This window comes from Geotrypetes seraphini, chromosome 1, assembly GCF_902459505.1.
Source record: "Geotrypetes seraphini chromosome 1, aGeoSer1.1, whole genome shotgun sequence".
NCBI classification, from domain to species: domain Eukaryota; kingdom Metazoa; phylum Chordata; class Amphibia; order Gymnophiona; family Dermophiidae; genus Geotrypetes; species Geotrypetes seraphini.
Genome location: NC_047084.1, coordinates 449,359,407 through 449,371,850, shown reverse-complemented (window position 1 = coordinate 449,371,850; position 12,444 = coordinate 449,359,407). Strand labels below are relative to the sequence as shown.

At 45.1% G+C, this 12,444-nt stretch overlaps 1 protein-coding gene across 7 annotated transcripts in view; it reads left to right on the top strand.

Moving 5' to 3' along the window:
• Positions 1 to 12,444, top strand: part of SRPK3 (SRSF protein kinase 3) — a 229,943-nt gene that overhangs the window by 51,015 nt on the left and 166,484 nt on the right. For all 7 annotated transcript variants that reach the window (XR_004537004.1, XM_033920857.1, XM_033920880.1 and 4 more), the window contains exon 5: positions 11,179 to 11,266. Coding sequence is in view for 6 of the 7 variants with exons in the window: in XM_033920857.1 (XP_033776748.1) it covers positions 11,179 to 11,266 (88 nt within the window). In the remaining variant the exon portion in view is untranslated. The remainder of the gene's footprint in view (positions 1 to 11,178; positions 11,267 to 12,444) is intronic.

Here is a 12,444-nt window from a genome sequence, read left to right as displayed (position 1 = left end):
CAGTCTAAAGGGCTCAATTCCCTTTAAAAACTGCCATTTGTATTGTTTTTTTCTCATCTAATCGGCACTTTTATTACAGCTAGGGTGTTTTTCAGCACAATGAGCACTTTTAGGGGGGAAAATGCTCATTGTGCTCCAGATGTGAGATACTTGCGGCCGGCCTGTGCAAGTGTTGTGCAGGTTGGAGTGGTGGGGGTCTCATCAGCAGTGATTGCCCGCGGCCAGGGCACCCCACCGCATGTACCTCGCAAAGGATTCCCTTACTGCCGGAGCGGCTGGGGATTCCCTTTTCATGTCAGTCGGTTCCTCGGCCTCCATGTCAGGAAAGTCCCAGGCTTTTCAGACACGACAGGCCGCAGGAGCTCCGATTCTGGCGGTTTTAGGTCCAATTTCGGCAAGAACCACCTCCTTCATTTCTGTTACCTCAGGTGACCTTCCCCCTGTTCTGGAAATACAGGGGTAAGGTATGGCAGAGTCCCCTGCTGGGGCAGGGAGTCCCTTGGGGCCTCCGGGAGGTTTTTCCCCTTGAATTTCTGTTAGCACTTTGTAAAGCTTATGTGCTGGTGGCTGGAGGTTCTGTGTCCACTCCGGAGGTCTCGAGGAGGAAGTTTGCCCTCAACGTCTTCCCCGGTGCGGCCCCAGACAGTGGCGGTTTTGCCCCCTTCTACTCTCGTCCAAGTGCCCAAGGGTGTCTTGGGATGAGGATTTTTGCCCAGGGGAGCAGGATGTTATTGATGAGGACCTGGACCCTTGGGGAGATTTCCAGGATCCTCTTGGAGGGTCGGATTCCTCCATCGAGGGGTCCGAGCACTATCCTGCTGGTGAAGATGCATCTATGGTGTGCATTTTTCAGCGGGAAGAGCTTCATGAGCTAATTCTTCATGTCTCTCAGTTTTGCACTTTGAGGACACTGTGTCGGAGCCCCCATGTACGGTGGACACCTTGCTTAAGGGGATCCGCTCTACTTTCCCCTCTTTTCCTATGTATCAGGATATTCGGGACATTATGCTCGCACAGTGGGCCGGAAGCTCCCTTTCGTTTTGTGTGCTCCATGGCCCGCCTGTATCCCATTCCTGAAGGGGATAAGGACACTCTGAATTCACCTGTTGTGGACACGGTGGTCTCGGTCATCTCTAAGAGGCATACCATGCCTGTTAAGGGTGGTGCGGCCTTGAAGGACCTGGAGGAGCGTAAGTTGGAGTCCCTCCTTAAACAGAGTTTTGATATGACAGCTCTGGCGGTCCAGATGGCAATGTGTAGCGGGCTGGTGGCTTGGGTGTGTTTTCGCTGGGCCGAGCATGTGCTTGACAGTAAATCTGAATTAAATTGGGTGCTTCTTATCTTTCAGATGCCATGTATGATCTCTTGCGAGTTTCTGCCAAATCGTTGGCGTTTGCAGTAGCAGCTCGCTGTACCTTGTGGCTTCGCGCTTGGTTGGCAGATTCGGCGTCCAAAGCTAAGTTGACAAAGTTTTCCTTTTAAAGGATCTTTCTTGTTTGGTGAGGACCTGGACAAGTTGGTTCAGACTCTCACTGATTCTAAAGTGCCTTGTTTGCTCGAGGATAGGCCTAGGCTGCTGGCTCAAGGTGGGGCTGCTCGTGGGCGTGATTTCCGCCACTTCCGCCCTGGTTAAGGGGCTGCCTCTTTTAGTCTCTTGGGCTCTCTAGAGGCAGGTTCTTCCAGCGCATGCAGTCCTTTCGTGGGGCCCGCTAGGATGCGGGTAGCACCCCCGCCGGGTCCCCTCTCGCCCGTCCTGCCCAATGACTCCTTGCCGGTGCCTGTCTTGGTTCCGGTAGGTGCCAGAATGAGGGATTTTTATCCAAAGTAGGCAGACACCACGTCCGATCAGTGGTTTCTGGAGGTGATTCGGGATGGTTATACTCTTGAGTTTGCCCGTTCCTTGCTAGACCGTTTTCTCGCTTCTCCCTCGCAGGTGGTGTGGAAGCTGCAGGCCTTTTGCCAGACCCTTCAAAGATTGTTAGATCTCCACGCAGTGGTTCCAGTTTCCCCGCAGGAGTGGGGCACAGGTTGCATGTATGATTTTGTAAACCCTAGTGTTTTCTTTTTCAAGCAAATTATCAATCATTTCAGCAGTAGTATCCAACTTGCCCATAGTTGCATGGAGTTACCTGCATAATCTTCCTATTGCTGTTTGGCCTCTTCCAAGCTGGAGCTCAGGTCTTCCAGGCCTCCACTCAGGTCTTGAATCGAAGCTTTCAGTTCACCCATGCATGTGGTTGCATTCTTTTGCAGAGCTCTCTTTAGTTCCTGCAGCTTGATTGTAAATCCTTTTTTGAGAGCAGCGCACCAGGATCTGCAGTATATATATCAGCTGGGACTGATAAAATCACCTGTTTTTCAGTCTCTGAGGACTGAGTCCCCGTTCTTGATTTTAAGAATAAATAAATTAAGGATAGCTCTGCAAGTTCTTTTTTTAAATTCTAGTTCTATCAGTACTTTGGGATATCTATCTAAGACCATAGCATGTTGTATCTCTGGAGATAAAACAACCCCTCAACTAGATTTTTCATTAAATAACTGCAGTATAAGACTAGTAGACAGTTTCAGATATTTGGGGGTTATAATCGATTGTCATTTACAGTTTTAGGAACAGGTATCAAGCGTGGTTGCTAAAGGTTTTGGGGCATTAAGACAGCTTAGAGCCATTCGAGGTTTTTGGATGAGAAATTGCATACATTAATTCCTTTGTATTGTCAATGTTAGATTATGATAATTTAGTATTTGCAAGCATTGGGTCTGAAGAGCTGAAGCGTTTGCAAATGGTGCAGAATACTGCAATTATATTACTAGGCCAGGCATTTATTCATGATCATGTGACACCTTTGTATTTAAAATTCCATTGGTTACCAATGGAATTTAGGATCAAATTTTAGATCTTAATGTTGGCACATAGAGTATTATTTCAGCTACAGCCTTCATATAAGAACATAAGAAGTTGCCCCCGCTGAGTCAGACCAGAGGTCCATCTTGCTCAGCGGTCCGCTCCCGCGGCGGCCCATCAGGCCTAGTGCCTGAAAAGTGGTCCCTGATTAATTTTGTAACTTACCTCTAATCCCATCCCTATAATCTTTCTAATTTGGTGCTATTCTATGCCCCAAGGCGTTTATTACGATCTCTGAATGACAATAGGATAGTCGTTCCTCATATTTCGAAGGCACATCTTGCATCAACTAGAGATTGTGCATTTTTTTATTTAGTTCCATGGTTATGGAATAACCTGCCTATAGATTTTGAGAAAAGAAGAATTGTATATAAATTTTAAAGACATTTAAAAGAACATTTTTCCAATTGGCTTTCTCAACTTAGAACAGAGTTTGGGATTGTGATCTGTGTTTTATTGTTTTACTATTAGAATTGTTATTGTTGAGATATTTGCTATGATATTTAATGAAAAAATTTTAAAAAATTTTTGTTCTTAATCTTTCCTTCTCGATTTTTAATGGCGTTCTTTTCTTGATGAATATGAATTGTGTATTGTAAACCGCTTAGATCCTTTTGGGCTATTATGCGGTATATAAAGTTCATAATAAACATATATATATATTCAGTCTAGGCAATTTACTTCTCTTTAATTTATCAACATGCACCATTACATCTTCCAGGTTTACAGAGATTTGTTTCAGTTCCTCTGTCTCATCAGCATTGAATATAATTTCTGGTATTGGTCTCCCCCACATCTTCCTCGGTGGAGACAGAAGCAAATCATTATTTAGAGTCTCTGCCATGGCCTTGTCGTCCATGAGTGCTCCTTTTACCTCTCAGTCATCTTGCATTCCAGCTGATTCTTTTAGTTGCTTCGTGCTACTAATATACCTGTTTTTACTGTGTGTTTTTTGCCTCCAATGCAATCTTCTTTTCATACTTTCTTTGCTTTCCGCTTCAACACTTTTGCATTTCACTTGCTGTTCCAAATACTATTTCTTATTATCTTCAGTCGGATCCTTTTTATATTTTCTGAAAGATTTTCTTTTAGCTCTAATAGCTTCCTTCACCTTGCTTTTTAACCATGCCAGCCGCTGTTTGGCCGCCTTTTCACCTATATTAGGTCTAGGCTTCCAGGATGGTATTTTTGCCATGCGTGATATAAAAGTTTGACCTTTGCAGCTGCTCTTCTTTTTTTTTTTTTTTTTTCTTCAAAGTTGTGTTTATTGAAAATTTTCATAATACAATCTTAAGAATAGACGACAAAATCAGCATCACCTTCCCAACAATCCCCCCTTTGAAACTCCCCTCCCACATTGCAATAGCAAAGACAGAGCAAAGTCCGCCCTCTAAGTCACATAGTCTTCCCAGATCTTATGGTAGGGAGCCAACTTCTGACTCCGCAGTGAGATTAATTTACACATTAAATGCACATAGTCTAAGCGACAAATTAGGTATCGTCGCTCGGGCACTGCCTGAGATCGCCTGTGTTTAGCCAAGGCCAAGCGAGCAACTGTGCAAACAAACACAGCCAGGGAGATTTCTGAGGAGGAATAACCCAGAATGAGAGCATTAAGTAAAAAGCATTCCTTTAACATAGGACAGTGCTTCTTGGTAATATGAACTATCAATTGGCCCACCATATTCCAATGAGGCTTTATCACCGAACATGACCACCAGATGTGCTGAAAAGACCCGAACGTGCCACAAGATCGCCAACACATGTTCTCATGGTGGTCATAAATCTGTATCCATTTTCAATTAAGGAGGAAGCAAGTGAAACAGAGAAAAGACATTTATACAATATCAGCCAAGCAGTGTCTCCCAACCCTCTCCCCAACTCTTACTTCCATTGTTCTTTATATCGATCTTCAGGAGCTTCTCTGACAAGCAGAGCCCCATACAATCAAGAGATACCTCCCCAATCCACCCACCTCCGCAAAGCTTGCTCTAATTTAGTTCCCCTAAACTAAGATCCCAAAAAGCATGTTTAGTAAGAAATAACCTTAGTTGGGTATAGGAGAACACATCAGAAGATAAGAGGAAGGGACAGTTGATTGGCCTCCCCCTCCGACATAGTGGGGAGAGAAACCTGCGCTAAATACTTTTCCAACTCAGCCTCCACAAGCTCGTCCTCTTGACAATAAAGCTTCTGAAAATATTCCCAGAAGCTACCTCCGATGTCTATCAAAGAACGCGGAATTCTCCCATTGGTTGTTTTAATATAAGAGATATGATTATGGAAGGCTTGTTTTTTAAGTTTGTGAGGTAGTAGGCAGCTGGGATTGTTACCAAATTAAAAATACATTTGCTTGATTTTTTTTTTTTTTTGGGGGGGGGGGGAGCGCCAAAGTGACATCAGCTAACTCCAAGAACTGTAATTGTACCTTTAGATCAGGGGTCTCAAAGTCCTTCCATGAGGGCCGCAATCTAGTCGGGTTTTCAGGATTTCCCCAATGAATATGCATGAGATCTATGTGCATGCACTGCTTTCAGTGCATATTCATTGGGGAAATCCTGAAAACCCAACTGGATTGCGGCCCTCAAGGAGGGACTTTGAGATCCCTGCTTTAGATCATGCTTCTTATCTTGCTCGCTGGGCATCAACCTTCTGCCCCTCCCAATCCCCTCCAAATCCTCTAGTGCTGCCCTGAGGCTCTGCTCCTGCAAGAATCACAAACGTTTGTTCTGAGCCCATAATGCAATGACCTTGCCCCTGTGGCACCGCCGGTGCCGGCTTGAACGATGGCCCCGGTCAGCACCCAGAATGGCCTGTGCCCAATGTGCCTCCAGGAGACGCTGGAGGTCCTGCTGGTTTTTAATCAATAAAATAAAACAAATCAGGAACAATAAAGTTCTTATATAAGCGAGTCTCAATTTATTGAGTGCCTTGTCCCCTAAAGCTGGGGTTTAGATCATTTGCTTCATGAAAAAAAAACATGAAAAAAGAAAACATCCGGGCTGTAAAACCACCAAGCCCTCACCTTCCTCGCAGGTATCAACAGGTAAGCCCTGCAACAGTCTCTGATAGTCCAGTCCCAATAATCCTGCGATTATAAATAGGCCAAGAATCAAACTATTAGACCTTCCAAATTGTATGCAAGAGTTCAATTAGGCCTGGCTTGCAACAGGCCTGCTCCAACCAACTTAATAAGCAGTTGGTGGGGGAGGGGAGTAGCCGAATCCACTTCTCTAATATACTTGCCACAAATGGCCCCACAATCCCACCCAAGGATCTTGTGTGGATTCTCCCCAACTACTATCCCTTCACACAGTTCATAACATAGTCCACAATCAGCCACCAAAAAGGTAAAAATGTTATAAACAAACTGAACCTGGGTTTAATGCTACCAGATTCTGGCACCTTTATAGCCTTGAGCCTAGCACTGCTCAGCAGGCTTCCCACAGGTGCATACAGGTTTTCAAAAGAAAACAAAACCAGCAAAACAAAGTTCATCAAGTTAAGCACAGCCAAAAAGCTAAAATAACTGTACTTAACTCATATCCATTGCTGTGGCATCAGGCTCCATGGAAGCGTCCAAAAACTCCATGGGCTCCAGGTTGGCTAGCTGGTTGGCCTCAGGAACAGGGGCTGCATCTACCATTTCAATATCCTGGTTCCTTTGGGCCTCAGGAGACTGGTCCTGAGCACCTTCTTCCTGGGCTGCCCCAGGGTGGACTAACCTGTTCCTTCTCAGTGCTGCCTCTAAAGCACTGAGGCGACCACGCCCTGTTCTGTGAGGGGGAAGGGCAGCTTGTAGCTGTTGCTGGGATTTTCCTTGGACTCTAATTAGGCCAAGTTGCTGCGAATTACCTAAGCTTGTGTTCTGACTCTTAGGCAGTTGCTTTGTATGAGGCACCTCCCTCTGCCGCAGGCTGTTCTCCCCATATCCCTCTCCTCCCCAGGGTTTTGTAACCTGAGTTTTAAATGGTAAATCAGAACTTCCTTTTTTCTTTCTGTCTAACCCATCACATTGGTTAACCCGGGTCAAAGCCACGCCAGGGCTAGGAGGAGCCTTCCCTGGCACAAGCCGAGCCTTAGTGCTAGGGTTGTGACACCCCACACTACTGCCTTCAGAGCCTCCCACAATAACCCTGGGTTAATGTAATGTAATGTAATTTATTTCTTATATACCGCTAAACTCATATCATTAAATTCCATGCATTATGTGATAGCTTTAGATAAGGCTTCCACATTGGCCAATTCCAACAATAATGCATCATTAAATCTCCAGGGAGGCCTCGGGCACAATTCTCCCATGCCATGCAACTCCAAAGGCACAGGAGAATGGTCCGACGAGTACTGCTTACTATTTGACAGGACGCATTTTGGATAACAACTGCTCTCCTAACCATAGATCGATTCGCTAGTAGGAAGCATGCTCCTATGAAAAATAAGTATAGACCTACTCTGCAGGATGGGTCCTCCTCCACAGATCACAAAGATCTCAGTGGCACAAATGAGACCAAAGACATAATGTACCTTTAGAAGTGGAGTTATCCAATTTGGGCTCAAGAGTTAAATTGAAATCCCTGCCCATGAGCAAAGTTCCCTCCAAGTTCTTCTGGATGCAAAGTTCAAGTTTTTGAAGAAAAGTCCCCTGTTTTTCGTTGGGCGCATGTAGTTGCCCTCAACCTTAGCCACCAAAATTATAAATCTACCCTCGGCATCCCAAATCACTTTTTTGCACTCTACCTGAACCCCTTTTGCGATAATGATGCCAATGCCCCTAAATTTCTTATCCCCTTTATTTGAAGCCAGCTATATCTCTGGGAATTTGGAATGTCTTAATAACGTATTCGTGACGAGGCAGAAATTGGGTTTCTTGAACGAAAATGATATGGGCTTTTAGGAATAAAATTTCCCGGAATAGTAGATGTCTCTTAGGCCTAAAATTAAGCCCTTTTGCATTTAGAGATAAGAGTCTTAGCTCAGACAGTGTTCCCATCAATTACAGACATAACACATCCGCAGTTATAAGCCTATTAGGCCCCCAAGGTTGCATGTGGGCATCCAGTATGAAGATGAGCCCCCAGACCCTCCATTCATAAGCACCATGGGTCCCCTGCTGCCTATCCCTCCCCCCTCCACCCCTCCCTTTCTCCCTGTTATCAGGTAAATCCAGATAGACCCACACCCTACCGGTCCACCCAGGTGTTAGGAGGAAGGGCTCTCTATATGCCCCTACCATACATACCATAAACAGCCAAATAGTTACACAAAACACTTATCCTCTATAATCATTCAAACCATCAGCTTGTTTATCCCCTTTCCTAAAACAAGAAACCAACTGCAACCCAGAGAAGAGTGACGAAAATGATAAGGGGTATGGAAAACTTTTCATACGGTGACAGGTTAGAAAAGCTAGGACTCTTCTCCCTGGAAAAGCGGAGACTTAGAGGAGACATGATAGAAACTTTCAAAGGCATAGAGAAGGTAGACAGGGACAGATTCTTCAGACTGTGGGGAACCACAAGTACAAGGGGGCACTCGGAGAAACTAAAAGGGGACAGGTTTAGAACCAATGCTAAGAAGTTCTTCTTCACTCAGAGGGTGGTGGACATATGGAACGCACTCCCGGAGGTTGTGATAGGGCAGAGTACGCTACGGGGATTCAAAGAAGGACTGGATAAATTCCTGAAGGATAGGGGTTTGAGGGGTACAGATAGAAGTAGAGATAGGTTATAGAAAGAGTATAGATAGAAGAAAAAGGGGGATTATAGGGCAAAGTCAAGGAACACCTGACAGGTCATGGACCTGATGGGCTGCCGCGGGTGCGGATTGCTGGGCGCGATGGACCTCTGGTCTGACCCTGCGGAGGCAACTTCTTATGTTCTTAATTCCAGAAGGTCCATATGCTCTGGCCATAGAATGGTACCAGGCGTCAGTAAACCTAGGTACTCCAGATAGTACACCTCAAGCGGAGGGCCCAGGATTTGCGACAGCCCCCGGGGACTGCCTGGTCAATTTGCCCCCAGTACAGCCCACTGGAGTTGAGGATGATGTAGATCTAGAAGAATCTTTTTCAGGGGCCGAACCATGCATAAATTGTGCTGTAGGAAAAAGTTGGGCCGCTTCCTCTAGAGACCGCACCATGCACAGTTTTCCCTCTAGGTAGAACATCAGTGCAAACGGGTATTGCCACTGATACTTCACATTCTTGTCCCACAGGTAGAACAACACAGGTTTCATCTCTGCTCGCCTTCGAAGTGTCACCAATGCTAAATCCTGATATAATTCAATTTCAAAGGTGTTCCACTTGAGATTAGGTTGGGCTTGAGCTGCTTTCATGATCGCCTCTTTAGTTTTAAAGCCAGAGTAACGGGCAATTATATCTTGTGGCAATTGCCATGGGGGGTTGTGAAAGCTTGATGCGTCTGGTCGATGCCAATATTATTAGGAGACACCAAAGAAGTATCGGTGGAGAGCAGCATGCTAGCCACCTGCTGCACCAGTTGGCGTATACAGCCAGTTCGGGCATGTTGCACACCCGGAGATTTGAGTGACGACCCCTGTTCTCCAAATCCTTTTGTTTATCCATTATGTATATTTGCTGCGTAAGAAAATCTTTTGCCCATAGATCTAAGTCTTGAAGCTGATCCTGGTGCTCTTCCAAGCGTTCTTCCATCTTCATGACGTGGTGTCTAAGCTCCGCTATCTCACTCCGGAGATCTGCAGCCAACGAAGAAAGTTCAACCTGCACTAATTTCATGTCCGCTCTGATTTCATGCAGGACATTTTTCAATTCCCCCATCGGCTCAGACGGGGCCACCACTGAGTCCAGTATGGTTGCATGCTGTGTGTCTTGCGCCTCCATCTTTGAGGCTCCCGCGCCACCTGGCACAAATGCAAAATCTTTCAAAGTTTTATGGCTAGTGGAGGCCATCCACACTATACAGACACTAGCCACGGGTCAACCTTACCTTCACGCAACTTTTATATGCCAAATAAAACACTGCTCAGTGATAGGGGAGCTTAATTAAGGCGCAGGCATGTGGAGCTCCTTATTCAGCTGTCCATCTCATGCGGTGACTTCCAACACCCCCGCAGCTGTTCGTTTAAGTATTTATTAGAGTCTTATTTTTGAAAGTTAAATGCTAATGTATTGGATTTCCTGTGAGTACTTATTCCAGATATAATCATTTTATGATCCTGTTATCAAGTGTTCCCAGAATTATTAACCTCCTACACCAGCGGCACTCCAGTAAGGACTAGATCTAGAATTGCTCCCCCTCTTATTGGTTCCTGAACTTTACTTTCCTATTATGCCTTGATGTTGGCTTTGAAGAATGAGTAAACAATCTCCAAATTGTTTAGTGGTGCAAGCCTGTTCAGTTGAGGAGCCCACACTAATAACCAAGTGACACAGGGTACATGGTTTCAGACAGAAGCCTATCAGTTTTCTATCAGATGTTTCACTGATTCGCTTCTATAAATACCTCCATTTTGAAGAGGAAGGTCCTCCTGACTTCACAGAAGAGGAGCAGTTTGCATGGTGCGCCAGTCCCTTTACCAGAAATTGTGCAGTACCTTGGTGAGAATGCATCAACAAATAAGGAAGTACTGAAAGTATGGCATAATCAAGGAAGTAGAACTTAGTGAATCTCTTGGAATCTCATATAGCTGGGATTCAGAACTCCCCAGGCAGACTCTGGCAGCTCATATAGCTGGGATTCAGAACTCCCCAGGCAGACTTTCTCATTGGCTCCCATTCATCTGTCTCCTAAGGCAAGCTGCTATTGGATCTAATGGAAACAAGAGCCAACGGCAAGGTTCTGCATATCTGCAGTTGAAGAAAAGAGATTTAGTGAAAAGGTCTGGACTTGGTGTTACAGCTCTGCCCACCAAATCCAGCTCATCTTTGGGCCTGCCGCTTCTAGTGTTGGACTGAGTTCTTCAGAAAGACTTGTATCATCCTGGCCAAATGATTCTAGTAGCCAATCTCCATTGGTTTGTTATTCAAAATACCGAAGATCTAAAGCTGCTCGGTGTCCTTATAAATCAGAACTCAAAAGTATTTGGTCTCTGTCTCCATCTGCTGGTCAACTGGCATAACTTACAGGTTCTGAATCGGTCTGTTAGTGCTAAAGGAAATAATTTCTCTGTCAATATTCAGAATTGTTACAAGGAAACTATAGCTTTGTTGCATGATGCACAGATAATTCAACTTTGTACAATTCTAAGATATGACTTTTTTATTTTTAATGTTGTTTCTGTATTAAATTGTCTGGCAGAAGGAAGCGTTTTGTGGCCTTAAAGGTTGTGAAGAGTGCTATCCATTACACAGAAACAGCTGTGGATGAAATAAAACTGCTGAAATGTGTAAGTCTCTCCATCTTATCTTATCAAAATAAAGTTTGTATTTATGCATCCTGTGTTCTGGCTGTCCACAAACTTTATCACAGACTTATCTATGGTGATTCTTGGATGGTCAGATTTTTTTCTTTCTTTTAGGTGATATACTGTGGATATGCGATCTATATGATATGACTGAAATACTATCCTGGACAGATAACTCTGAAACTAGAACAGGGGATTCTTGTACAATCCCACTTTATTCCGGGACCAATGAGTTATTTCCCTCCACCCACCAGGGTCTGTAGGAAGCCTCAAAACTTCAGAGGCTTTTTCTCCCCTCCCTTACATACCTCCTCTCTGAGCATGCTCACCATTCTTTTCTTCCTACAAAGCCAGGCTGTAGCAGCTCATCTTTCTGCTCGTATTTTTTGTTCATGGTTTTCGCCCTCTTGCTATGGAGGTTCCCTGCGGGGATATCCTTGACTGCGTGAGATCTCAAGACTGTTGGAGAACATCTGCTTCTGGGGGTTCCCTGCTCAGCAGTAAGCTGCCTGGACAGCTTGCACATCAGATCGGGGCTCCGGGACCTTTCCTTGGGAGCTAGCTCACCCCAGGTTTGTCCGCTAGTGGGTGTAGTGCAGCTGAGACGTTTCTGTGGAGGCGCAACCAGGATCGGAGCCAGACTGCGTTCCTCCGCCAGACATTTACTTGGCGTGTCCATGGGTGGTGGAGGTCTCCAGCCGTGGTGATCAGGCCGGTGGGGCAGTCAGAAGACTTGAAATCCAGAGTTCCAGTTCACTGCGGCATGCAGTTTCTCTCATTCAGCACAGTAAGTAAAAGGTTTCAGTTTCTCTTGTGAGCCCATGGTTGTGAGAGCAAGCTAACAACTTAAATCAGAAATTGGGGAGGGGGTGTTCTTTAAAAAGGAGATTTTTGGTGGTTTCCCTGCGTCCTATGGCCCCCACCCCTAAAATCTCTGTTTTTGAGGGTTCTCTGGTTTTCCTGGGCCATTTTTTAGTCAAAACAGGGCCTCGGCCGTTTTGGATTTTTCCAGATTTGATTTCAAAGTTATTTTTCATACTTACCAGCTTCATTTTTGAAAGAAAACCACATAGATGACCTCCCCAGGGCAGGATGGGATGGATTCATGCCTCATTTACGGTGGATGGCTGTTAGTTGCGCAGCCGTGTTCAACATTTGCT